Source organism: Frieseomelitta varia, unplaced genomic scaffold, assembly GCF_011392965.1.
Source record: "Frieseomelitta varia isolate USP_RPSP 00005682 unplaced genomic scaffold, Fvar_1.2 scaffold_38, whole genome shotgun sequence".
Lineage (NCBI taxonomy): Eukaryota > Metazoa > Arthropoda > Insecta > Hymenoptera > Apidae > Frieseomelitta > Frieseomelitta varia.
In genome coordinates this window covers 250,990-277,918 of record NW_025110123.1, presented here as the reverse complement: position 1 = coordinate 277,918, position 26,929 = coordinate 250,990, and the positions used below count along the sequence as shown (strand labels likewise).

At 34.8% G+C, this 26,929-nt stretch overlaps 8 protein-coding genes across 12 annotated transcripts; 3 read left to right on the top strand and 5 right to left on the bottom strand.

Moving 5' to 3' along the window:
- The first annotated feature begins 1,374 nt into the window (after nt 1-1,374).
- On the top strand, nt 1,375-4,419 carry LOC122531179 (glycine-rich protein 23-like). Its single transcript, XM_043658897.1, has 3 exons — nt 1,375-1,556; nt 3,011-3,069; nt 3,838-4,419. Exons 1-3 carry the CDS (start codon nt 1,542-1,544, stop codon nt 4,229-4,231), a joined length of 468 nt encoding a protein of 155 aa, XP_043514832.1. The 5' UTR covers nt 1,375-1,541; the 3' UTR covers nt 4,232-4,419.
- Nucleotides 4,420-5,249: 830 nt separating this feature from the next.
- On the bottom strand, nt 5,250-6,604 carry LOC122531198 (stress response protein NST1-like). Its single transcript, XM_043658929.1, has 3 exons — nt 6,593-6,604; nt 6,116-6,183; nt 5,250-5,952 (listed from the first exon to the last, which is right to left on the bottom strand). The coding sequence occupies exons 1-3, from the start codon at nt 6,602-6,604 to the stop codon at nt 5,250-5,252; spliced, it is 783 nt and encodes a 260-aa protein (XP_043514864.1).
- A 432-nt stretch (nt 6,605-7,036) lies between these two features.
- LOC122531190 lies at nt 7,037-8,081 on the bottom strand. Its single transcript, XM_043658913.1, has 3 exons — nt 7,751-8,081; nt 7,475-7,527; nt 7,037-7,393 (listed from the first exon to the last, which is right to left on the bottom strand). The coding sequence occupies exons 1-3, from the start codon at nt 7,766-7,768 to the stop codon at nt 7,261-7,263; spliced, it is 204 nt and encodes a 67-aa protein (XP_043514848.1). The 5' UTR covers nt 7,769-8,081; the 3' UTR covers nt 7,037-7,260.
- A 1,763-nt stretch (nt 8,082-9,844) lies between these two features.
- LOC122531189 lies at nt 9,845-12,511 on the bottom strand. Its single transcript, XM_043658912.1, has 3 exons — nt 12,301-12,511; nt 11,934-11,989; nt 9,845-11,836 (listed from the first exon to the last, which is right to left on the bottom strand). Exons 1-3 carry the CDS (start codon nt 12,322-12,324, stop codon nt 10,081-10,083), a joined length of 1,836 nt encoding a protein of 611 aa, XP_043514847.1. The 5' UTR covers nt 12,325-12,511; the 3' UTR covers nt 9,845-10,080.
- A 1,234-nt stretch (nt 12,512-13,745) lies between these two features.
- LOC122531209 lies at nt 13,746-15,563 on the bottom strand. 2 transcript variants are annotated; one of them, XM_043658953.1, is made up of 3 exons: nt 14,871-15,386; nt 14,587-14,648; nt 13,746-14,389 (listed from the first exon to the last, which is right to left on the bottom strand). In XM_043658953.1, exons 2-3 carry the CDS (start codon nt 14,614-14,616, stop codon nt 14,126-14,128), a joined length of 294 nt encoding a protein of 97 aa, XP_043514888.1. In that variant the 5' UTR covers nt 14,617-14,648; nt 14,871-15,386; the 3' UTR covers nt 13,746-14,125. The 2 variants fall into 2 exon arrangements, with proteins under 2 accessions (XP_043514888.1, XP_043514887.1); XM_043658952.1 differs by lacking the exon at nt 14,871-15,386 and adding an exon at nt 15,402-15,563 and having other exon boundaries at nt 13,747-14,389.
- Nucleotides 15,564-16,180: 617 nt separating this feature from the next.
- Nucleotides 16,181-18,394, bottom strand: LOC122531208 (palmitoyltransferase ZDHHC3). 3 transcript variants are annotated; one of them, XM_043658949.1, is made up of 8 exons: nt 18,196-18,394; nt 17,819-18,097; nt 17,551-17,694; nt 17,282-17,467; nt 17,069-17,205; nt 16,904-16,988; nt 16,628-16,840; nt 16,181-16,555 (listed from the first exon to the last, which is right to left on the bottom strand). In XM_043658949.1, exons 3-8 carry the CDS (start codon nt 17,629-17,631, stop codon nt 16,394-16,396), a joined length of 864 nt encoding a protein of 287 aa, XP_043514884.1. In that variant the 5' UTR covers nt 17,632-17,694; nt 17,819-18,097; nt 18,196-18,394; the 3' UTR covers nt 16,181-16,393. The 3 variants fall into 3 exon arrangements, with proteins under 3 accessions (XP_043514884.1, XP_043514886.1, XP_043514885.1); XM_043658951.1 differs by having other exon boundaries at nt 17,819-17,985; XM_043658950.1 differs by lacking the exon at nt 18,196-18,394 and having other exon boundaries at nt 17,551-17,730; nt 17,819-17,961.
- A 61-nt stretch (nt 18,395-18,455) lies between these two features.
- On the top strand, nt 18,456-22,428 carry LOC122531207 (vacuolar protein sorting-associated protein 26B-like). The gene is made up of 6 exons (XM_043658948.1): nt 18,456-18,597; nt 18,703-18,846; nt 19,306-19,700; nt 19,776-19,882; nt 20,052-20,263; nt 20,339-22,428. The coding sequence occupies exons 1-6, from the start codon at nt 18,595-18,597 to the stop codon at nt 20,606-20,608; spliced, it is 1,131 nt and encodes a 376-aa protein (XP_043514883.1). The 5' UTR covers nt 18,456-18,594; the 3' UTR covers nt 20,609-22,428.
- Nucleotides 22,429-23,139: 711 nt separating this feature from the next.
- Nucleotides 23,140-26,438, top strand: LOC122531206 (motile sperm domain-containing protein 2-like). Of its 2 annotated transcripts, XM_043658946.1 has the most exons (9): nt 23,144-23,455; nt 23,728-23,871; nt 24,092-24,269; nt 24,348-24,717; nt 24,796-24,871; nt 24,982-25,088; nt 25,156-25,356; nt 25,427-25,555; nt 25,631-26,438. In XM_043658946.1, exons 1-9 carry the CDS (start codon nt 23,374-23,376, stop codon nt 25,808-25,810), a joined length of 1,467 nt encoding a protein of 488 aa, XP_043514881.1. In that variant the 5' UTR covers nt 23,144-23,373; the 3' UTR covers nt 25,811-26,438. The 2 variants fall into 2 exon arrangements, with proteins under 2 accessions (XP_043514882.1, XP_043514881.1); XM_043658947.1 differs by lacking the exon at nt 23,728-23,871 and having other exon boundaries at nt 23,140-23,455.
- The last annotated feature ends 491 nt before the right edge of the window (nt 26,439-26,929 follow it).

The following is a 26,929-nucleotide window of genomic DNA, read 5'->3' as shown; positions in this document are numbered from 1 at the left end:
GAATTTTTTAATTGGATCTTCGAGTCGAATTCTTCGATCGTTGAGAGAACGATTAGGAGAATCGTTGGCCATCTTTGTTTTATCTAACTCTTCAAGTTCGATTCTTATTATGCAAATTCATAGGTAGAAAGTATATCTTGGATAAAGTCAGATTCGGCGTTGATTGAACTATTAATTAACGTTAGTCACGCGCTCGTACTAGATAAGATTGGTAGAAGTAGTCTGTCGAGTTCATCGAGTACCGCAACTTTGGAAAGCTTGATACCATTTGATACAGCTGACACGCAATCAATTTAATTGTGATCGATTGCAGACCGATATCTGGGGGACAGAACGACGCTTTCGAGACGATCTCGAACGTGAGCGTGTGAATCGATTCTCGTGACGAGCAGAATTGCATTATGACAATCGATCTGTCAAGAAGACAATTACACTTGAAATGGAAATCGACAAACAAGTTTCAGTTTAGCGAGGCGAATAACATTTCGTACTGTGTTCGCACGCTCACTTATATTATTATAGAACTTCGAGGAGGAATTGGAAGAAAAATAAATCCCAACTTCTAGAATCCAGATCTTTTCAGAATTTAACATCACAAGCTTCAGAACACGTGTATACTTTCTTTTATACACTGTCAAATTAACAGAATCACAGTACAAATCGAACCACTGTCCCTTGCAATTAATTACATCTCTCAAAGTCGCAACAAATCCGAAAGAAACAGAAAGGAATCCAACAAAGTACAACAGAGTCTTCAAAGACACGGGGGGGGGGGGAAATGTCTCTGTCGCGCTGATCATGGCACTCCATTTGAGTATCCACTCTTCGATCATTGCCTCCAACAACAACAATAACAACAACAACCGTGTGCAAAAAGTGACAGACAGAGGCATCGTCCGAGACGCGGATCTGGTCGTTCACAGACGCCAGAGACGAGTGAAACGGAGCGAACCGCGAGAACCAAACCACCTCGTGTTACGACGGTGATCTTGATCTTGGCCGTTCACCCGGCCAAGTGCACAGCTTTCATTAAAAAGACCACAGAACGCACGGTGGTGTGGCGACAGCGAGGAAGAAGAAGACGGCGAATAGATTAGAACAGATCGGATCGGAACTCTGGGGGGAAAAAAAAGGAAACGAACAAAACGATGGGATCGAGGTGAAGGGTAACCAAGATGGAGGGGCTGGTCCTCCGTTTTTTGCCACGTATCCTCTATTAACCGGCACCTTTCACGTGCGCCGGCCTGTACAACTGCGAAAGATTCCCTTTCATTCTTATCCAACTCCAATCACGTACATGTATAAAAGCGGCGAGCGTGTGCACGATCGACAGCAGATCAAAACCGCGGCTGAAACTGCCAACAATATCGACAACGAGGAGGAACCGGTAGCTCCTCTAACGGATCGTCGTCGTCTTCTTCTCCTTCTTCTTCTTCTTCTTCGTCCTCTTCCTTTTCCTCCTCCTCTTCTTCTTCTTACACCTCAGAGCTGGTTATTTTACGGTTGAGCAAAAGAAAACGTGTGCTCGAGGGCGCAACACGATGACCAAGTTCGCGGTAAGTCAATTCTAAGGGTGGATCCCCTCGGTAAGGTTGAATTTTGAGACATTTGTTTGTTAAGAAACTTGGAGACCAAGATGATCGGTGCGGGAGCGATCGAGTTTCTTCTTGTGATTTTATTTCGGATCGAAGTTTATGATTTTTTTATACAATTTCTTGCAAAAGTCACTGTAGGATTTCTACAGAACTGTTTAAATTTCGAACTTTTGCTAATCGGTTCTTTTCGACCAAATTATATTTTTTTAGTGCCGTAGAAAACACATTCAATTTCTTGTAAAAATCACTGTGAGACTTTTCCAAAACTGTTTAAATTTCTAACTTTTGTTAATCGGTTCTTTTCGAACAAATTATATTTTTTTTAGTGTCGTAGAAAACACATTCAATTTCTTGTAAAAATCACTGTGAGACTTTTCCAAAACTGTTTAAATTTCTAACTTTTGCTAATCGGTTCTTTTCGACCAAATTATATTTTTTTAGTACCGTAGAAAACACATTCAATTTCTTGTAAAAATCACTGTGAGACTTTTCCAAAACTGTTTAAATTTCGAACTTTTGCTAATCGGTTCTTTTCGACCAAATTATATTTTTTTAGTGTCGTAAAAAACACATTCAATTTCTTGTAAAAATCACTGTGAGACTTTTCCAAAACTGTTTAAATTTCTAAATTTGCTAATCGGTTCTTTTCGATCAAATTATATTTTTTTGGTGCCGTAGAAAACACATTCAATTTCTTGTAAAAATCACTGTGAGACTGTTCCAAAATTGTTTAAATTTCTAACTTTTGCTAATCGGTTCTTTTCGACCAAATTATATTATTTTGATGTCGTAGAAAACACATTCAATTTCTTGTAAAAATCACTGTGAGACTTTTCCAAAACTGTTTAAATTTCTAACTTTTGTTAATCGGTTCTTTTCGAACAAATTATATTTTTTTTAGTGTCGTAGAAAACACATTCAATTTCTTGTAAAAATCACTGTGAGACTTTTCTAAAACTATTTAAATTTCTAACTTTTGCTAATTGGTTCTTTTCAACCAAGTTATATTCTTTTGGTGTCACAAAAAATACATTCAATTTCTTATAAAAATCACTGTAAAACTTTTCCAAAACTGTTTAAATTTCGAATTTTTACTAAACCCAATTATATCTTTTTAGCGTTGTAAAAAATATATATTCAACTTGGAGAACCGAGACATGAAAGAAAGTCGAAGAATATTAACCGTTATCTTGGAATTGGTATCAAAATCTTCGCGCATCGACACCGATTGCTAGATCACTCCAGACAAGTTCAAGACGCGTTCAGATTTCCATATACAAATGTCATCGTTTGAAACAGCAACGCTCCAAAGAGACGTTTGCAAGAACCAATTTCACGCGAAACGTTCGAAGCTTTGCATGCTTGTAACTACATTGTAAAACTCTCCATGCTGATTCGATCCAATCTTTTTCCAGGCCGTCTTTGTGGTTGCCTCGTTGCTCGACTTGGCCTTTGCGGGACACCACGGTGGACAGTAAGTTTCCTTTACTCTGGCATTAAATGGCGTAGATCGTTCGCGCGGTCACGCGGAAGTACAATCGTTCGTGAATCACTGTAAATTGGAATACGTTTAACCAACCGTGACTCGGACCACGTGTGTCGACTTTCTCTGTGGTTTTTTGTTTATCGACGGCCAATGTTCCTCGAGAGAAACATCGAACGCGAAAAGAGAGGCTAGTCGAACGAAATTCATTGTTTCTTGTGTCGAACGACTGAGGAAGCGAACTTGCCGGGCCATTACGCGCAAAATTATCCGTGCCGACGCGGCAGTCGAATTAACAATCAACGAGTGAGACTAATTACATAAATATATTATACACTGTGCACGTTATAATATTGAATTATCCTCAGTAATTATTATCTCAGTTATTAAAAATTTGCTTTAGCATAGTGGATGTAGCTTTATATTAATCGAGAGTGACAAAGACGAAGAATAAACGAGTCCGTGGATGTTTGCCTAACGAGAACCTCGTCTGTCTCTACCGAAATCATTTTCTGAATTCCGTGAACGCATTGCTCTTTCTAGCAATCACGAGCATCAAGAACTTAGCTTACACTTTCCGTGTAATTCACTTTAATTATCCAAACAACTTTCGAAACGACTATCAAGTCCAAGAAAAAAAAGAAAAGAAAAGAATGAAGTACTAACGTCGTCCTCGTTGTCTTAAAAAAAAAAAAAAATCAATAAATATGCAAAAAGACAAATCTAAACGTTCAAAAAGAAAAAAAATCGTTCACACAGCGACCATGTGCTGATCCACGTGCCCTACAAGATCAAGACGATCCACCATACGCACACCATCACCAAACACATCCACCACGGAGGCGGGGGTGGCGACAAGTACGAAGTCCTCGGCTACACGGTGGGCCATCCGATTGATTTGGGAGGTCATGGTGGTGGCCACGATTTCGGCGGCGGCGGCGGCGGCGGCGGCGGCGGCGGCGGCCACGATTTTGGTGGCGGCGGCGGTGGCCATGATTTTGGCGGTGGCCACATCGAATACAGCGGCGGCGGAGGTGGTGGCGGCGGTGGTGGCCACATCGAGTACGGCGGCGGTGACATCGGCGGAGGATTCGGCGGCGGTCATGGAGGCGGATTCAGTGGAGGAGGCCACGAAGATTGGGGCGGTCATTAACCAGCAGTGACCGGCGCTAATTTTCGAGAGGATCACGGTAGTTCTCTTCGAGAATGTTCGATTTGTTGTTCGCGAACGCACTGTCGACTCGAATTCTACTTCACTCTAGGCGATCGCCAGTTTCGCTTAACCTCTTCAAGGGCGAATATTTTAATTTCAGTTGTAACAAAGAAACTTTATTTCATCTCTTTGCCATTTTCATTTTGTTAAGGAAAGTAACGCATAAAAACGTTAAGCTCACGCTTCAGAATTTCAAAGAATACCTACGTTTTTAGGTAAATAACTGGTTTCGCGAATGAAAGTAGCTTTTCTATAGGACGTAAATTAACTATCCGCACGTGTGGCTTTATTACAGTCTACGAAGGAACGTAATTATGGGCAAAGTGGAGCCTAGTATCTTTCCCTTCGTTGAGAAGAAAGGAAAGTCAATTTTCAAAAAGTTCGTTCAAAAAATTGCCACATTCTGAATTCAAATAAGATTAAGAAACGAGTTTCTGTGGGAAAGTCGAGTCACCGTGCTTTAAAGAATCAACAAGCACCCCGCATCGCACGGCGCTTTCACCTATACATGTTTAAGGGACACGTATCCGCTTTAGAGAGATACTGAATGTTTCTTCTGAAAGATTTTAGGTCTTTTACTACTGTTATTTTTTTTTCTTTTCTTTTTTCTTTTTTTTTTTGGTTTCTTAACTGGTGTTCTTCGGGGAGTGCTGATCGATCTGCCTCTTACCTCTCGTCCTAGTCTCTCAGTCTGTTGTCACGTCGTTCGTTACTGTTAATGTAAATATTTGTTACCAGTTATTAATTGTTTTAAATATCGTTTTCGCCTATTGTCTACCGCGGCTTGGATGATCTATGTATAATTATGTACGTTGATTAAACTGCGTGTGTACCTGAAATCTCACTACCCATTTATTCCCGGCGTCATTTATTTGTTACAATTTTACAACAACCTGAACACTCTACAAAATCACATACACGTGCGTACAACGTTCCAAAAAATCCTACGCTTTGCTACTTATTTCTGTCTCCTGTGATTAATGATCCTCGGTGTTTTATTGATCCTCTTTCTAGATCTCCGACGATGATCGCGCTTGTCCCTGGTATTCTCATACTCCACGTCGTCCACTAAATATCTCCCACTGTCCGTTTTCATTCCAAACTCCTCTTTGAACCCCTCGTTCTCGGTGTCGCCCTGCTCCTCCTCCTGATCCGCGTGAAACTTGTGCATCCGGTCCGAACGAACGTGCCCAGTTTCCGTCTCCAAACCCTTCTTGTACCCCTCTTCGTAATCATAAACAACAGTCTCGGTATTCGGAGGCACGTCGTTGACGTCTTCGTGAACTGCGTAAGTATCCTTGCCACGATCCTTCTGCTCCAAGTCGTTGTCGTCGATATACGACGACGGACGATAAGAGTCCTTGTAATAATCATACACAGGCAAATACTTTTGCCTGTGACGTTCGTGATTTTCTCTCAGTTTCTGTTCGTGATCGCTGTGATGGTTTTCGTGGTCGAGGTCAGGATCGTTCTCGTGCTCGTGTTCGTGCTCGTAATCACGATGGCGTCCGTACTTCCAGGAACTCCAGTTCGCGTGGTGATAGTCGCGAGTCTTGTAAATTTTCGGCTTCTTTGGCGCCGGCACGCGCAAGTGAAGGAGAACGGTCCTCGTGTGCACGTGATGATTGGTCACATCCGGCACGAGGATCCTCAGATGCACGCTGCAAACGAGCGAAAGGGAATGAGCGTGGGGGCTGTGTGAGAACGAGAGTACGCTCGTTTTCGTCAGAGAAAGCAGGGAAAATTGTTGACGATGCAATTCGTTCGATCGCGATCGAAGTTCTTACAGATCTTTCGTTAGTGTTTCGATCGTTGGGTACTTACTGTTTAGAGGACACCCCGTAGATCGTGATTTGGTTCAGTAGAAGCAGGCACAGGTAGCTGAGAATCTCCTGGAAAATAATTAATATTATACAAAACGGTAATGCTAATTGTATAAATTAATTTTATACAAAACGGTAGAATTGCTGCGTGAGTCTATCTAGGATATTTGAAATTCGAAATGCAAAATACAAAATATTTGGAGTGTTAAAAAAAGAATGAAAGATAGAATACATAAATAAATAAATAAAAAAAGAATGAAAGATAGAATACATAAATAAATAAATAAATAAAGAATGAAGGATAGAATACATACATACGTATGAATAAAACAAAAATAGAATAAATAAAACAGAGCGAAATAAAATAATTACAATATTCCATCGTGAATGCAATTACGAAACAATATAAAATTCGGCTGTGTAATTTTAATAAAAAATTTTCAAGTTTCTGATGCCAAGGATTCACACAGATTCGTACTTTCATTACCATGCTTTCTGTCGAAGAGGACAAGCGTCAGGATCAGCGTTTCGATATCGTTTGACATTGGTAGATGATGTTCCTCCTTTATATTCCATTCCTCTATCATAACCGAGTTCAACCGCGGAATTGTAATCGAAATTTTACGGACGATCAGGCACTTTCGCTGCCTGGTTGAGATATGCTCCGTCTGTCAATCCGCTTCGAATGACACGCCTTGAAAGAAACGTGTCAACGTGATCGTGGAAGTTCATTGCCGCGCCGGAAACCGAGAGGACCATTATCCAAGAAACATGGTCGCTGATGCTTGTGATTGCGCTGCGGTCGCTTCTTTGTCTTTTTTCTTTTCCCATTTGTTAGTCTTTCATAGGACGAAAAAAATAAAATATATTTCTACAAGTAAAGCACTTTATTGATTTCTTTTACAAATTTCTCACACAGTACATATACATATCGTCATCCTTAAACGTTTCTCTTTCAACTTTTCATCTTGTCTTTCTCGAACATTTAACTCTTAATTTCTTTTTTCTTTTTTTTTACTTCTTCTTTTATATCTGAGTACAAAAGTCTACGAGATTTGTTTCAACTTAACTCTATTACAGGTTGTTTGTTTTTCATATTTTATTAATTACTCGCAACCTTTCCGCTATACTACTTCCTACTTATTTCTAATAAAATTCATATTTATCTTCCTCTTCTATGTCTTTCTTGTCCTCGTCATAGTGCGGTAAGATTTTGTAGATCGTGTGCGTGTGCTTCACGTTCTTTATTCGGTAGGGGACATGGATGATTACCTTTTTCCTGTTACACGAAAACGTGATGAAGTAACTATGGATACAATTTGTAATAAAGTAATATATACATATATATTCAGATACTTACGATTCAGCTGGTTGTTGGAGCAACACGAGCAACACCAATAAACCAGCAGCATACTGAAACAAGAGAAAAAAAAGAATATAAATTTCGCAAGATAAAATCCTTCGAAATCACGTTCGAACCAGTCAATTTTACATTCTACAAATCCCCCAAAATTGACAAACTGATCGCCGCTTAATTTATCAGAAATCGAACGATACAACTGATAGCGTTGACCGGTTTGATTTCTGCGTGGCTAGGTGCCTTTACGAAAACTATATCTAGAGATGTTTTTCGTACCAAAAGCTTTCGTCTCATTCTGACGAAAATGAGAAATACTACGAGCAGACGCCTCGAGAAGCGAAACACTCTCTGCTTGTGGTCGCAGCAAACCTAACGTTTATATACATGTGGCTGAAATTAGCGAGGCGGATCAAACGAATCGCAAAGTGTACCGTGAAACTCCCCCAGCCTCTCGGCGTTTCAACGTGTACCTTTTCACTTTTCTGCTTTTCACCAAACGAAACATCGCCATTTACACTTGGCTATCGTGAGAAGCAGCCATAAGAATTTCTATCAGTTCGAGGAATCGGTGGACGAGCCTCGGCACACGACACGCAGCATAATTACGTCGAAACGAGCCGCGTCGTCGTCGCAATTATTCGTTACGATTGACTCTAATCCCGCGATTTGATCGACTTGTCCACGATCGATTTATTATATCAAAAACAGATTGAGTTAGAATTTCAGAAAAGTCGAATCAGCGATTCGAATATCAGCGAAAAAAGAAAAAAGAAAGAAAATGAAAATCAGCAGAGACTTACGACGAAGTACCATTTATAACATGTTGCTTTTCTGTTTCTGATCCTCGCTGTTCATTTTTCATCTTCGACAGAATGTGACATGCAGTTCAATCAGAGCCAAGTAACGATTGATTATTTTTTTGTTTTATTCAGAGGACACGATTAACGATCGAATAATGTCGAATCGGTCACACGTCACGAAACAGCAATCGACTCCACAAAATCGAATAACGATCTACGAGCAAAAAAACCTCTTAGGGTGATCACAGAGTTTCTAACGGCTCGGAAGTGATCGAAGAACTAACTGCATCTAGGAAACAACCGGATTCACTGCACTTCCTTTAAACGCACCCAACCGAGGATTGTTAACGAGACTGGAAAGAAAATATGTGATGAATGTATAATGTAATGTTGTCAGTTGTGACCATTTTTAGGCCATTATTACACGTCTTAAGTAATCATGTATTTCGTTCTCAAACGAACCGTTGATTGATTTAATCGAAAGTGAAGCCTCGTATGGTTCGTGAAATTGCGAAAGATTGCTTTCAAGATATCCGACTATAATCAACTAACTAATCAAAATACAAATATAGAATGGAAATGAGAAAACGGCGCGTTTGGTCACGCACGCGGACTGAAACGATCAACGCTCAGTTGATCGTTATCTTCACAATTTTTTTTTGATACAAATAAGGTATCATTGATTCTGTCTCGCGGACTGAGACCTTTAATAATAAATTGTTTTCGATGTATAGCGTTTTTTTTTATCGAATGTAGAATATTCGAGAAACTAACAAATACGTTATCGCGTGTTAGAATTATGATAAATAGATTCGCGGGCGTAGGAAGATGGAGACTTTAGAATCGGATCTACAATTATTTTTCGTCGTTCCGGAGTGATTTAGGCAGAAACAGGCTCGCTTTCGAACAAATCATTTGAATTTTGTTGTGCCGAGCGCAGTGAGGTGCACTGACAAATGAATGATCGCACAGTGGAAAAGTAGACAATTAGAAAAGCTTTTCAACGTGTTTACTTCATTTGCATATGCATGTCTGGCCAATTAAAAGTGAAAATTAAAAGTGAAAATGCAAAAAGTGAAAGAAACAAAATCAGGTGTTTGTATTTGCGTGGCGTGTGATGAGCAGCGATCGAGACCAAGGATAAGAAGTATTGAAAGTGACGCGCGGATTATCGCGATTTCAGTTAATCTCTTGAAACTCTTTTGGTATGTCTCCGAGAATATTTCGGATTTTTCCTGTTTATAAATTCTTACGAGCGTCTAGAAAGGTTTGGGTTAGGTTTTACGAATGCGTTTAAAATAATCAGAGCACGTTAATTTACTACGTTCAATATTTGAAAAGTTTTCACGTTCCAAATAAATCGGACAACCGGCAAAACACTATAATTCAGCTTCAATTACCACCGTGTACTGTATATGCTTATAGCAGAGAAAGAAACAATAAGGATGGTACGCCAATTAATTTTAAACACTAATGCAACACTAATGATTCCCAAATAAACGCGAAACAAACGTTAAGATTTCAATTATCATTTCGTAACATTTTATTAAAATAAAAAATATGTCTTCGTTCGATTTACACATTCAAGTACTATTACTGCAAGTACTATTAGCAGCAGAAACATAACAAACTTATTACAAGTGTACGCAAATTGGAACAAAAGATCTATTCCGTCCGTCGACAACGCAGTTGACAAAGGATATAACGAAATAGACAGATTAAAAACAAGGACTAAAAAACTAATTAGAAATCAGACTTTTTCAGGTCTTTCGTCGATTTTCTCCAGAACGATTAGACTCTGGGCAACTACGGGATCGGACTGTTCGTCGTTCCGTTTCTCGACGTGGATTCCACGCTGATCGTTGAATCATTCATCCCCGACTCGTTCCTCGGTTGTTCGTCGAAACTAAACCTCGCGGCTTTATTGTCCATCATTTCTTGCGAGCAACACCTCGACCCTTGCTCGTTCGTCGATTTTACAACGCGCTGGTTCGCGGCCGTGCCTCGTAAATAATTCATCCTGTCGCCGCTTGACTTCCGAAACGTCTCTAGAAACGCGTCACCGTTACTGTCGCTTCTTTCTCGCAATCCTCTGTGATTCTGCTTGCCCGTCGATGGTTCCACTTCATCTCTCCGTTGCACGTTCGTTCGTTCGACTGCTTTCCAATGGTAATCGACAGACCTGGGTACTTTCGAGTAAACAGCACCCAGTTCCATTGGCTTGAAACCTTCGTCCTTCGTGTTCTTAACGGCGGGCTCGACGCTCCCATCTAGATTAAGATACCTCATGTTCTTGCTTGCAAATTCGATACTGTATTTCGGACGATTTTCGTGAGAATCTTGACTGGCCGATGTTGGAGTTCGCTTGTTCGGAGACTTTTCGATTAAACTGACTGGACTGTCGTAGGTGACGTACTCGGGGGACGACAGGTTCGATGGTGTCTGCAACTGTTGGAAATCGACGGTCAACAGCTTGGTGTGTTCCTTGCTTGATTCGTTCGACGGCGAGTAGAACGGATACGCGTGGTCGAACGGATCTTGAAAGCCGCTCGATAGATATTGATTGATCTGCGTTTTATTTGCTTGGTCAGCCAGTTTCAAACTGGTTGGGAAATTAGCGTGGCCGTGTCTCAGCGACGAGACCAAAAACGGGTTGTTCTTACGGTGTTTGACTTTCTGGATGCCGTGTATGTTTCCATGTTTGAAGTTCAACTTGTACGTCCTCACTCTATGATTCTCTGGGGGATAACCAGCCGCGTGTCCGTAGGTGCCCAATGGTTTCGAGACTTGAGCAACGTTGTTACTGGAGGACAACGCGCTGTCCGACGAGATTGAATGAACGTCACTGTGATGAAGCTCGTAAGTGCCAATCGAACCTTCGCTGGACAGAGGAAGTGACTCGTGGCCGATCGTTGGGACTTCGGGATGTTCCACTATTTCACTGGATGGAAGGATATCTTTGTCGAGCGTCGATTCGATTTCTGTGGTTGGTAAATGGGATACCAGCCGTATCACCAAATGATTCGAATTCAGTGGCTCCAGAAGTCGTATATACACTTTGTCACCAATCCCTGGGAAGTGAAACGGCCCGACGAATGGACCCAACGCCTTTGGAGGATCGACGATCTTTCGAATTACATCCACGATCGAGTCAAATATGTTTCTGTTCTTCGTCACTCGGTATACGGGCTCGATGCGAACAGCTCCTTCGTCGAAAGCTTCCGCGGGCCCTTGTACAGTCTCCATCTGCTGGTTTTCGATGTAATTCTCGCTAACATCGTACGATTGCCCCACGTGAATCCCGGATGTTTTGCCGCCAGTATGCTGAAGTTGCCTTCGACGCCGATTCCCTTCCTCACTAGACGATCGTGACTGCATGGGCCAAGTACGAACTTTTAGGATCCTCTTGTTTGAACTCGGAACGTTTGAGTAAATCCTTTGCTGACCGTAGATCGTTTTCGGCCTTGGAGTTTCGGGCTGAGAAGTGGTGAACGTTATGTCATCAGGATTGGTACCATTCTCGGGCTCGAGCTGCGGCAGATGGTTCTTTGGTTGCGGTTGCCTAAGTTGAAAATAAGAAAATTACTTTTCTTTCTCTCTTTCTTTCTTTCTTTTCTTTGGTTTGTTTGAACGTAATTGAATTTTTAGAGAAAACGTACCTCTTGTAACGCACGGCTTCTGCGCCGAGGAACGTTGATATTAATGCGGCGCAGACCTGCAACCATGAAAATACGATGAAAACTCATTCTTGAATAAAGAAGAACCAAATAGAAAAACTTTGTTACACACAACCACGTCACAATTATCGAAAGGCAAATTCAACATTACATCTTACAGGTCAATCTCAAGGATCATCTTTGTTCGAAATTAGAAAAACGTTTCACTTTTCATTTTCTTTTCTTTTTTTTTCACTGATCTTCTTCGTTGATTGTGTTTTTCATCGAAAGAATACCTTTCGAAAGAATCGAAACAGCCGCAGTACGATCATCTTCGGCGTTTCAGACCGCGTGTATCGATTCCACTCACCGTGATTACACGCGCGATCCTCATTTCGCTGATGGTATACCCACGTCCCACTAGATCACTTCACCGATCCTACTATGGGGACGTCTGCCCATTGGCAACGCTTTTAAAGCTTCCCCGGACCCGCTTGTACGGCAACTGTTAAACTGGACTTGACAACATTGTTTTGCGTACGTACGTGCCGCTGGAACTGGCGGTTTTCTCTTGAATGAAAGAAAAAAATGTACGAACGAGTCCTAATCCGTTTCGTGCCGACTCGCCGGGAGGAATTGGTGCGCATCACGCTACTATTTCCTTCAAAATCGCAACGCACATATGATGAATGTCAATGAATCTTTCGAATCGGGAAGCGTCTTACGAAAATTTATAATTGCTCGCGAGAGTGCGAATTGGCACGTCTTGCTGAATGAGGGAAAGATTTCTATTTCGTTGAGGATAAAGTGACGAGATGACGTAAATTTTGGTTGTGATAGAAGTGGCAAATTTTTTTTATATTTTTACGCCTTTTTTATATTGTTACGCAAGAAACAAATTGTGGAAGCAATCTTTGTTTCATACGGAATGAAACAATAAGAAATAGTCAGAGGTAATTACGGAAAATAATCATTCTATTTGGCAGTTATTACAGACAACTCGAAAATATCTGATGACACAAGCGGCAAAAGTATTTCTAAATTTATTCACACGTTAGTGTGTGAAAATGTGCGTTGCGATTTTCTTGATTTTCCTGGGAATGCGTACTGTCACACGCTGAGAGAGAAAAACGTAAACAAAGAAATTATCGGATCGAAAGTCTACGCAAGTCTACTCAATAAAATTCCTTCTATAAAAAAATCTTGCCTACGTAGAATCCAAGTAAATACACTGCGAGAAGAGTATGAATTTTTTTTTCGTGTGTGTATGTGTGTGTGTGTGTGTGTGTGTGTGTGTGTGTGTGTGCGTGTGCGTTAACGAATCTTCTGGCCATCATTAAATCCGCACACTTGAACGAAAGTGAAGTTTCTATTTAAGTAATCGATATCTATTCTATTTAGGTAATCGATCTCTCATTCAGAAGTGGTAAAGATAAAAAGCCAAACGTCTAAACGACCGCTCATTCCGAGATACCAGTTTTTTTTTTCTTAGCGACAATTAATAAACCTGAAATGAAAGCCGCGGCACGCTCGTCTTAAGTTCTTAAGAAATAGCGACGCCACCATAACCGGTGGCGAATCGAACATCTAAAGGAAAAGAAAGAAGCTAATAGTTAAAGAAGTCTAAAGAAAGTTCGCGTTAGAGACACCGCGACGTGTAGACGATGGCTTGACAATTTGTAAAAAGTTGTAACAAGTAGTTAAAAATGTTCGAGAAACTCTTATTCTCAAGATGTTCGAAAACTGTCGAGCAAAGTGTCTTTATAACAGGAAATACCGGAAAATTACGAAGCAGTCTAGTTTAGTTTACTGTTTTTATTTTCAACCAAATCGTACGTTCTGTTTTCTTTTATACAGCACGGTTTAAAAATAATCTTCAATTATAATTAATTAAATACGTTTATGTATAGTAGAAATGCGAGTTTATAATGGATAATGTTTTTACGTGTATAGAATGTTGATTTATTATTGCTAAATTTTTTCTGATTAATGCTCGAAACTCTAAAATAACTTACACTTTTTTTTTTTTTAATGAAGTAATATATTTTGAAGAAGAAACATGGGATCTGATCGAGAAACTTGCTCTCGTTGCAGCTGAGTAAATAGCGCCTCTCTAATGTATGATACTAAATGGTAATAAAGCCATTGTACGGAACGTTGTGAACACTATGAAGATTTAAACTCGATAGATCCATTTAATTGTAATTGAAACGGCGCTTTCCATCGAAACGAAAACCGTATGCAGCGCTGTTCGGCGCGCTAACCAGGGCGGGATTCTTGTACTGATGAAACGAGCCATGCAGATGCGGAGGCCTCACGGCATTCTGCTCCTCCTCCTGCGATCCTTTCAAGTAGAATGCCTCGAATTGCCCTTCCGGTAACAGAATATCCTTCAGCGATTTGTCGTTCGGATCATAAGCCATTCCATTTAATGCCAAGGAAATTAGAACAAGAAGGCCCTGAAATCACAAATAAATAAGACTTACTATATAAAATTAAATGACAGTATTTTGAATTATCTAAAAGAACACACAGTTATATTTTCATTGTAGAAAATATTTGTTTCATACTTCCAGAATAAATACAAATTTATATTTATTATTAATGAATGAAATTGTTGAAATGAATCTTAATATAATAGAAGTAAAGCACGTACCGTGAACAAGATAAAAAGATTTGCTGCCATACTTTGATCCGTATTCTATGTTGACCGAAGCGCTAAAATAATAAGGAATATATTTGATACATAAAATATAAGGTCAACAAGATTTAAGTTATGCAGTTATATAGTTATAATCATAACTATTTGAAAGAGTTTTAATTGAATAGCCGCAATACGAAGAATAAGATTAATTTATTCCAAGTGTAATAACTACATAAATTACATCAATGATAAATGATTACACGATTTCTAATGAATTAATTTACGTAATTACATACTTTGTATTTTTCTGCTTATATCTTTCTCTCGATCAGTGAGGATCAATAAAAAAGACCAACTAATTGTTTGCTGCGCGCTCATTCGCCGTGAGCATGCAACAGGTCTGCGTTTCTTTTCGTTACACTTGTCCAGTTTCTTTTATTTTGTACACGATTAAAGAAATTTTACGATGCACTCTTAATAACTAACAATAAAAATTTACATTTATAACTTATCTGTTAAACTCTTTTTTATCAATATTCATGAAATCGCGATAATGAAAGTTATTGAGAAAAATGCTTGTAATTAATTTTAATAAATTTCTAACGCGTCAAATTAACTAAACTGAATATCAAGTCATTACAACTTTTCATTTTTACTTCTTTATGAGTCAGTAAAAACTGAAACTGCTCGCGAGGAAAGAAAAAGATGAAACGGCGATTGAGTTCAATCATAGATCGAACTTAAGTCGCGATTATTAAGTCTATCGTGAGAAGTTATCTATCATAAAAAGATCGCTAAACTACGAGTTTTCATGGTTGGAAACTTACCGAACGTGATCGTAGCAAAAGTGAAAGCCGCTCTGCCGATCGTACACAACAGTATGCAGACAAATGTTTCCTCTACCTGCACACACATTTAACGACCTTGCCACTGCCAAGCGCCCCCACCCTGAAGACCAAGAGCAACCTCGAGGTCTGCAGAAACGGAAGCTGACAAAATTGGAAAACATGCATTCACGAATTTCGCCATTCGGGTTGAATGTATTTTTTTTTTTTTTTTTTGTGAATTAACTTCTTCTTTAAATAAAACAGCTGTGCTGGTAAATGTAAGAAACTGTATTTGTACAAACTGTACAAAAAAATCAGGTATCGTTGTAGAAATACAATATCAAAGAATAAAAAAATGTAATTAAACTATGATATGTTAATCGAAATAAACAAAACGTATCTTATAAAATTTCGTTTTTGTTACCGTCACACATCAAATATGATTTGAACATTCAAGCGGCAGAACAAGACGAACAAACTGAATTTACATTCGTAAACGTAATACGCTATTATCACAATGTGCAATATATATTCTCTAAAAACAGTGCAAAACATCGATTCTTAAAATTCATAATAACAACTTAATGTTCTGTATATTACTTCTTATATATAATACACAGTCGCATAATGCACGATATAAATTATACTAGTACGATAAACTAGTAAGTCCCAGTATTATGAATAAATATCAATGGATAAAAAGTAAGTTGGCGCTGTCACTATCACGATCAACGATTTCAATGTTTTAATGCAAGAAGCTTTACAAGAAGCATACTTTGTCGTATGCTTACAAGTTTACATATATATATATATATGTTAAACGCTGTTTAAGTCTCTTTTACAAATGCTCGCAATAAAATAAGAATGTTAGGTAACAATATAAGATTACAAACATTCTATTCACTTATACATGAATTCATGATCCGTCATAATTATGTTACAATTACAAGTATTAAATATATCCCTGGGATATAGCCACGTATCATAACATATTATACGGAATATAAGTAAGAATCTTGTTTCGTTTTTCCTTTCGGAGGAGAAGTAAAAGGAGAAAACCAAGCAATTGAAAATCTTCCAAACACAGCTTGAATAGATTTCCATCTACTATTACGAACCCACCTGGCTTCTTCCTTTTTAAGTTGCTCAATACCCTATACATAATATAAATGAATAATCTATTTGAAAATAAAATAAATTTTTTTATTTAACTACTGCATACATACAGTTTCATCATTCCAAATTGCTTGCAACTGTGTTCCCAGCATCACAGCCGTGAAAATGGCAAATAAGAGGGCTTCAAAAGCCAAAAAAAGTAATAATACCACTGTTGCAGGTGGACTAAAAGTAGAACATTCTTTCCATTCTTGTCTTATACATGTAGTAAATTGTTGTATACACAAGAATAAAGAATGCAATGACATTGCTGCTATATAGAACTAAAATAAATTGTAAATTGTAAAAACTGTCATCAATTTTTACATGTGTATAGTAAGACTTACAGTAAAAAGTACAAAATATTTTTGATTATTTTCTCCAACACAATTATTAACCCATGGACAATGATGATCCATTTTTCTAACACATCTATAAGTAAAATATTTAAATATTATCAGTCATTTTCCTGTGTATTAAAAACTATAATTGTATTATAGATGTTATAAAACCTTTGGCAAACAGAACAATGATGTGCTCTATCAGGCTTAATGGAACAACATTTGGGACATTTAAATATGACTTGTCCATCTCTAAATCCCATTTGTTCAATCATTTCCTTTGTAGCATTTCCTTTCATAACAGCACCCTATAAATAGTTTTTATGTCAAATTATTAATAGATTTCACACATAATAGCTACATGTTTTAAAAACTTTTATTTACTGGATCTGTAAACATTGTCCTTAGGTGAGACGCAAAAGCTAAGAAAGTTAATGACTGAAATATTGCAGTGTTTAAACTCGAGTATAAGGTATTTATTGTAGGAATAAGGATAACTGCCATTACTACAAATTCTGCATAAATTATTAACAACCATGTTAAAATTGCACATATAATCCCACATATGTCCTGCAATACAATATCAATTAAAGGTTATTTAAAAAATATCAACACAGTATTGTTCAATTATTTAATAAAATATTTGTACATACTTTTATACACCACAATCTTCCACCATAACATTTATTATGAACATCTTTTTCTCTATGAAAAGACATATAGTCATAATCCATGATTTACTGTTATTTACTAAATTCTTAACTATCAATCGAAGAGACTTCAACCATGGTTTTTTGCTGGAAATGAAAATTAATTCATACGTTAGTGAAATTCTGTATATAACATTACAAAACAAATATCACATTGATTTGTAAGTGACAAGTGCATGAAATAAATTCACGAACTAACATAGTGTCTAACCTCATAAGCAAGTATTCGCAGATTGTCATTCACAAGTCCATTGTAATTGAATGATTTACATTAATTTTTATTTCAGTAACCTCCATTGCGATAACATTCAACGTGTTTACGATCGAATATCGAGTAATGGAATTGATTTTTCCGTCTTCACCTCTTGCTTAATTAGCCTAACCAAAGACATACGGCTATTAAATAATTACATTATTAATATAAAAATTCCCTTAAGTATCCAGCAATCATTTGTTCATGTCGATCCAAACGTAGTGTAAAGTAAACGAACTGAAAACGAAACTTGAGCATGTTATCACGTGTAGATTATGATAGCTTGGTTTCTAAACGTCACCGACATTCGCCATTGAACGACATTACGAACGCACCTGACATTCGAACGAACGGATGTTTTTAAGGGAAATACCGTGAACTACAATACACTGTCTTATCCAATTAATATCGACGAGTGTTAAAAAAGGATAAAAACATTGGATGTAAATGGTACTAGATATTACCGGTTCTAATGTTGTTTGTCGTATTCTTACACGCGACTGCAAGTTTGACAGTACATGGTAAGGGTGGGGGCCACAGTGCGCAGCCATATTGGCTACTTGTGACTTTTGGGAGGAAGTGAGCAAAAAATAATACAACTTTTCTCGTTTCTACGTGAAAAAATGTTGCCTTCGAGGATTTTTCATTGATTTCACACGTTGGTCTTGCTAGCGCGAACACGATTACGATAGAACGTGTGATCATTTATACAAGTTCAACCTTTTTTACGAAAAATGGTACGTTACTTTTTGATTAATAGATTCCTCGTTTTAGTACAGTTAAATCGTTCATTGCAAAATTTTTTTAATGTTCCTGGCATATCTGCTTTATTTTTTTTGTAGAGTTTCTTTGGGTTCGGTCAGTCGGCAGATATAGAGATTACTTTGGACGGTGCAGAAACAAGGAAGACTGCAGACATTAAATCTGAAGATGGTAAAAAAGAGCGCCACTTGTTATACTATGACGGTGAAACCGTTTCTGGAAAGGTAAAAATCTTTTTTTTAATGAATAAACATCAATGAATTGTATAAGGCGTTTATGTAGAATGTAACTTACAATCTACGATGGTTATTCGCAAACTCCAGATAGATAGACGTAAAGAATAAAGTAAAAAATGTTTAACATTGTCTCAGTCTGCATTAATTGTTTATATTAATATCTAGTAATTTATATACTTTTACACTTTACCATTCTTATATAAAAAAATTACATCATGTAGTATACATATCATATATACATATATATATATATATATATATATGTATATATGATATGATTTAATATCTTTAAGTAAATATGATTATCTTATTTAATTTGATAAATTAAAACTCTGATAGAATGTATCTAAAAAATCATTTACTTTTTGTGATACTTTATAATTTAATATTAATTTCTCTTTAAAGGCAGATGAGGTTATATTGATTAAAATACACTATTATTTGCAGATTAACATTAGTCTTAGGAAAGCTGGTAAATTGGAACATCAAGGTGTAAAAGTAGAGTTCATTGGACAAATCGAATTATATTATGATAGAGGAAATCATCATGAGTTTACAAGTCTAGTTAAAGAACTAGCTAGGCCAGGAGAATTAACTCATAATACAGTGTATACTTTTGAATTTGCAAATGTAGAAAAGCCTTTTGAAAGTTACACAGGATCTAATGTACGACTAAGATATTTTCTCAAAGTCACAATTGTTCGAAGACTTAGTGATATTGTTAAAGAACTTGAATTAGTTGTGCACACTCTTAGTTCCTATCCAGATATGAATAACCCTATTAAAATGGAAGTTGGAATTGAAGACTGTTTGCATATTGAATTTGAGTATAATAAAAGCAAGTAAGTTATATCAATTTAATTATGTAAATATTAATGTCCAATATAGAGTTTAATGATTAATTCATCTTTTTGCAGATATCATTTAAAAGATGTTATTGTTGGAAAAATATATTTTCTTTTGGTTAGAATAAAAATCAAACATATGGAAATTGCCATAATAAAACGGGAAACTACTGGTTCTGGTACTGTATAATTAACAAATGGTTTTGTTTCATAAAAATAATTACAGTAATCTTTCTTATAATTTGAATTATAAATTTTAATAACTTCACTGGAGAAAATATTTTATTTTTTAAGTATTGGCTTCTTTACAACTTATACTACAGTTATAAGTAGAATATATATTTGCAGGTCCACATACATTTACGGAAAACGAAACTATAGCAAAATATGAAATAATGGATGGAGCACCAGTTCGAGGCGAGTCTATTCCAATAAGAGTCTTTCTAGCAGGTTATGATTTAGCACCTACAATGCGTGATATCAATAAAAAATTCAGTGTTAGATATTACCTTAATCTAGTTCTCATGGACGAGGAAGATCGTAGATATTTCAAACAACAAGTAAGCTAAAAAATATGCCTATAGCTTGCTAACTTTTTATTGATGTATATTTTTACAATTAAATGCCGTTTTTAGGAAATAACCTTGTGGAGAAAGGGAGAAAAGAGTAGAAAATCTCAAACTGCTTCGCCACATATGCCGTCGCATTTAGTATCGGCAGAAACGGGATTTCCACAAGGAGCTGCTCAAAGTGGTCCGCCATCCGTGACTCCACCAGTTCAATCAGGACAACTACCATCAGCTAACATTACTAATGTAGAGGATGCACAAGCGCCAATAGAAAGCATGACACGCGAAGAAGGAGATGGTGAAGGTGCAAAAGAAGTTAATTCTGAAAGTAACTGAATTTTTGCATGCGAAACAGTTACTGAAGTCAATGGAAGTTTTACTAATTCAAAGAATGAGTAATAACTTCGTACGGAACTAGTAGTTTAAAACGGAACTCCTCTTGTATTATAAAGAGAGATTGAATTTTAGGAACTACGAAAAATCGAAACATCTGCGAGTAAAGTTGTAAATATTTTGGATACCTATAAATAATGCGGATGATTAAATTGAATAAGTAGCCAATTATCGATCAAAATTTCAAATTATCAAGAGCTATAGATAACATACTATGGTGTCTAATGGGACAAACCTGAAATAGTTATACAGAAAAGATAATATAAAACAAAATAATGCAACCATATAAAATGGATATTTATAAATGGACAGTTTAATAACTGAATATTAATCAGCGATATATTCTCGAACAGTATCTGAATGTTACAGTGTTCAGAATATTTTATACAACTGTATTATGTGTTATATTCTCAAAGATCTTTATCAAAATCTTTTGCGTTATATTATCAGACCTCTCAGATGGCCAATTTCTGTCATATGAGAGTTTTATAAATCTGAAATGAATATGCATATACTCACAATGGCTGCCCTATTTTAATCCATTCAATTAGTCTGCAACTAATATAGTAAAGGCACCGAGAGAAATGCTTTTATATATAATGCATTATTATCGAAATAATTTTTGGGAGAATGTGATTTTTTCAACAAAAAGTTTTTATTAACATTCGCAATAAAAATTATTAATAAACTATTAGTTAAGATACAGGCATAGTGTATAAAATAATATCAATAGTTCTGTCATAATTATAGCATAATTGTATGTACAAATCACTGAATTGTATATGCTAATTAATTTTTTAGTAGAATTTTTATGCAGTCTCAAGGATCTTAATATAAATTATTGTAAGAAATACATGCCTTAGTATGTTTATTCAATTTTGAGTATGCCTTTATTAATATAAGAGTGGACTATGATAGATTAAAAAATGGGATGGCCCCACATGTATTTATATATATACATATTACAATATGTGTGTGGATATATACATGCATATGTATGATTTTTAATGACAGCAGTAGTTATAAACTGGGTTATATATACACACACATACACAAGTATCCATGTCTATTATAATAATACTGAAACGTGTTCTATCCAGGTAGTATCATGATTACTACCACGATGGAAGTAATATGCCGGTACAAGAAAAATACCCAGCGTTTTGTACAATTCTATGTTAACATGGGTTGACTAAAGAATCTTGTTGAAAAAGAAAAACTGCATAATAGTCAGCCGCGTGTATTTCGAGAATTTTGTTTCATGTAAATTAAAATTTTCATATTTCACGCCTTTGTTATTTGTTGAAAAGAAAGATATATGTGTAAAAGAGAGAAAACAACTATTTGTGAATTATTTGACATGTCAAATATTGTATATACATATACATATTGTCATACGATATAAAACTAGCTGCATATTTTAATGCCCACATAAATATATTATACATCGCATACAGTGTGCCATTGTGCACACGTGTATCGGAAAACATTACTTCGTCTATGCATACACCCTTCCTATCGTTTTATATATATAAATCGAGTATCATCAAATTTTTATTCTCACTTATCTATAACTTGTTTTTTATCTGAATGAAATAGACATATCAAGTACAGATTTTACCATGACAAATAAACTATGGATTTAAGTGCAATTAATTTTACGACGAATTTATGAAGGATGGAATCAACAAATGCTAACGCAATAGAATTTTATAACGACAATTAAAACGTCGATTAAAATCTCCCTAGTTTTTCAAACCATTTCCCTTCTTTTTTTAAATTACCTCAGTTATAAGGAAAATATTTATGATTAAGTGCCTTCGCAAAGCACGATTAGTATTTTAGAAAATAAGGGTAAATTTTAAACGTAAGACGGTCCACAGTAATTAGAAGAGTTCATTACTTTTTCCTTTTAAAAGCGTTAATTATTTCACGAAGTTATCTTGAACTATTGTTTGTAATTTTAATAACTTAATTATTAGAATCTATAGTTCAAAATATGATTGCGTATAGTAACAAAATATTGTAAGATTGTAAGTGTAACAAGAATAGTTTTATATCAATAATTTTTTTCTATTTACTTTTATAATCCTAAATGAATTTGAAAAAAATATAAAAATAACATACCAATTACAAATCAATTGTCAATGACGTTCAAACGGTTAATAGGGAATATATATTTTAAACTCGTATATAAAATATACTAAACATAATTTTACAATATTTAAAATTTTCATATACTATAATAACAATTAATATTTTAAAGTACCAGAGTTTTTAATTGTATCTTATTTGTTTTCATTAACGAATAAATTGTATATTTGTCTGTAATATAGATATTAAATATGGTGTACGTGGAAATCAAGCTTAAATAAATATACCGATATCAAGCCGGTACGTAATATCCTGCAAGGAAATAATTCATAAAGCAAATTAGTTTGTTTAATTGTAATTTAATTGTCGTTTGCATTTCAGGCTATGAAGATAAACTTAAATGTCACATAAAATTCTGTTATATTAGTATGTTTAAAAAAAAATCTGTTATAGAAGAAAGAATACGACTTTAATTAAGTCAGTATAAAGTCCGAACAGTATGCGCGTTTCTCTGCGCGCAGATGTGATGTCTGAATAAACAATTATTGTCTGGTTAACGCATTAGTAGTTCACTGCCGGTTATAGTGTCATAGTCATCAGTAGGTTAACCAAAGATGGAAGTTCGAACAGAATTAATTACGGAACTTCGTGAAAAATTTTTTAAAAAATTGGCCGACGAGGGACCACCAGATCCTAGTGTGTATATTTATTTTCATATGTAAGACTGTACTTTTTCTTTCCAGTTGCGTTTTGCAAAACGTAATTAATTTACAAAATAAAGTTTAAGATTAAGTGTCATATTCCAAGGCCAATGTTTTCAATATGTAGTCAATAAAAGAATAAAAATTATTTTTACAAATAATTTATGAAGTCTTTGTTCCAACTATTTTTATGCACTCAGTTGATAAAATATATGATGCATGAAAATATTTATAATTTAATTAGTCATTTAATTGAATATATTCCAGAGTTTCATCCTGTAGATATTGCTAAAATAAAAGATAATAATCATTGGTTACAAAGATTTTTGGAGCACAATGAAAACAATGTGCAAGAAGCACTTAATATGTTATGGGAAACTTGCTGTTGGAGGAGTAAATTTGGCACAAATGGTATGGGTTATACAGAATTCATATTTTTTTTTATTTGTTTTTAAATTTTTAAATTTTTCTTTATACTTGTGACAATGAAATAGGTCATATAGGAACATATAAACAGTTTAGTTTTTCTCTTATCCTTAGTAAAAATAGGATATAAAATAGGATATAAAAATTCGATAATCTATTTTATTGTCATCTTGTAAGTTTTAACAAAATTATTATTTATTGACAGAGATTACAGAAGAGAATGTAATAAAAGAGTATTTAAATAGTGAACTGTGTTTTATTCACGGTAAAGATAGAGATGGTAAAACAATGTTTATTATTAGATGTAAATTGCACACTAAAGGAAGCAAAGACTTTAGTCAATTGCAAAAGCTCGTTGTATATTGGTTTGAAAGATTAGAAAGGTAAAATAACACAATTTATAACAAATTATTTATCAGTTTGTTCTATTAAAAAATTAATATTACTATATTGTATTTCAGACAAACTAATGGTAATCAAATTTCTCTTTTCTTTGATATGTCAGATACTGGTATTTTAAATATGGATATGGAATTTATCAAGTACCTGATTAATCTTTGTAAAAATTACTATCCTAATTTTTTAAATTATATAATTATTTTTGAAATGCCATGGATATTAAACACTGGATTTAAAATTATAAAGTCATGGTTGCCACCTAAGGCAATTCCAAAAATTAAATTTGTACAAAAAAACAACATACATGAGTTTGTAGAACCTAATGATATACTTACATGTTGGGGAGGTAGTAATGAATATGTCTTCAAATTTGTATCAGAAGCACAAAACAGTGTAGACGCTACAATGAATGGTAAATTTGATAATAAAAAGGTATATACTTATTTATTGGAGAAATAAATATCGAATAATTCATTTGAAAATTAATTTTTCATCTTTATATAACTATAGGTACATTTTACAGAAGCTTCTCCATTAACAGAACAATCCTCAAGCAATTTTGGAGAGCAAGCAATTGAAGAACAATGTAAGTGTTTGTTTATAAAAAACAGTGTTTTATTATAATTATTGAAAACATTTGGAAAGATAAAACTTTTATTCTTATATCGATAAATAATAATATATATTGTCTTGTAGTATTATCTATTGAACCAGATGCACTTATATTTAACAAAAACGGGAATGAAATTAGTGGAACAATTACGTTGAAAAATGTAACTACTGATAAACCTTTATCTTACAAGGTATGACAAGTTCTTTTACAATAAAATTATACAATAGTATGGGACATAATATAAATATTTTATATAGGTAAAAACAACATCACCAGGGAAATTTAAAGTACGTCTAAGTTCAGGGGTTTTATTACCTCAAGAACAACGCACGATTTCAGTTGTTGTGCAACAAGAACACAACATGCGCGGCCTTTTACAAGTTGATAAATTTTTAGTTATGTGCCTTCCATTAAAAGATCCAAATGCATCGGCCCAAGAATTAGCAGCTTTATGGAAGGTAATAATACATGTTAATAATATATAAGCCTTTAATATGTTATTGAATTGTTAATTTATATTTTATTTAGTCTGAGAAACCAGCAGAAGAACATAAATTAAGATGCTGTGATGGTGGAATTACAAGTAGTGAATCATTAAAATTACATTCCACTTCTGGTATATCAGAAAGTGGTCAAATAGATATACTTTCCCGTAAAGTAAGGAAAATAATTTGTGATTAGTAATATGATATTAATGAATAATATACTAATATATAAATTAATATCTTACAGATAGCACATTTGAAGGATAGTCATACAAAGCTGTATAATGATGTTGCTTTTCTAAAGCACTTATCATTTTTTTCTATGATAGTTACAATTATAATGGCCATAATAGTTATTTATATTTTAAAAATTGACATTAAAAATACTGTGGATCAACAAGCTTGTCACATTCACCATGGGATATAGATTACTTAGATACAAATTCATTTGAGTTTTACATATGTAACAAAAATTTTATTATATTTTTATGTTTAATTAATAATTCTAATATTTTTACATTCGTAAAATTATTTGATAATTCGTATTGATTTTTTACATTCGTAGTTTTCATAGTTTATATTTTTCACTATTTTTGTTAAAGAAGAATTGTATATGATTCTTGTATATATTTTAATACAATTTACTTTATTATCATTAATATAAACAAAGTAAGTTGTTATTGTATTTCAAGATGTTTGTGTATAATCTCTAATATATTCAGAATGTAACCGTATTATTACAGGGAAAGAAATATAACTAATTGGAATTATTTTTGTAAAATTTTACACGTATTTTGTACAATTTATCTCGGTTATAATTTGTAATTTAATAATACAAATTATTTCAAATTAATTTTTTACATCATTTGCTTAAAATTATTTACATAGTTCATCCAATATGTTCGAATATTTAACAAAATAATTATAGAAAGTTTTATGTTATACGCGTGTGATAAAATTTTGAGTATCAGATTCGTATAATATGCGCATGTAAATATTTTATTCATAATAATTTTATAAAATGTGTTAATAAACTATATATTTCATGAAAACAACTTATTATTTAGTTATATTTTCATTAAAGGTTATGATATTCCTTTGTCACATTTATTGTTTACATTTAGTAAGTATATATGTACACTTTGTATTATAATCTGCTTATTTTAATGTTATATGATATTAAAACTGATACAATAAAAAAAAAATGAAGGTTAGAAGCATTTTTTGTTGCATCTCATGCTTGACTTATTGTATCATTTTACAAACAACAATATAAAACCAATAACATTAGTTTCTAATCATTTTGAAAAAAAATTGATATTTCACATAAACGGGTGTTAGTTTAGTTAATTAAAATTTTTAATCATTCTATTAATTATTTCGAACTATAACTTTCCCGCCCTTTTTACATGGCGTCAGATTTTTTTTTTTATTTCGTCGAATGGGCCTTAAAATATGAAATGAGCTTATACCGTGACATTATCAAGCCAAGTTTACCAACAGCATTATATTATTAAATTATATAGCTCAATCGTTTCATGCCGAA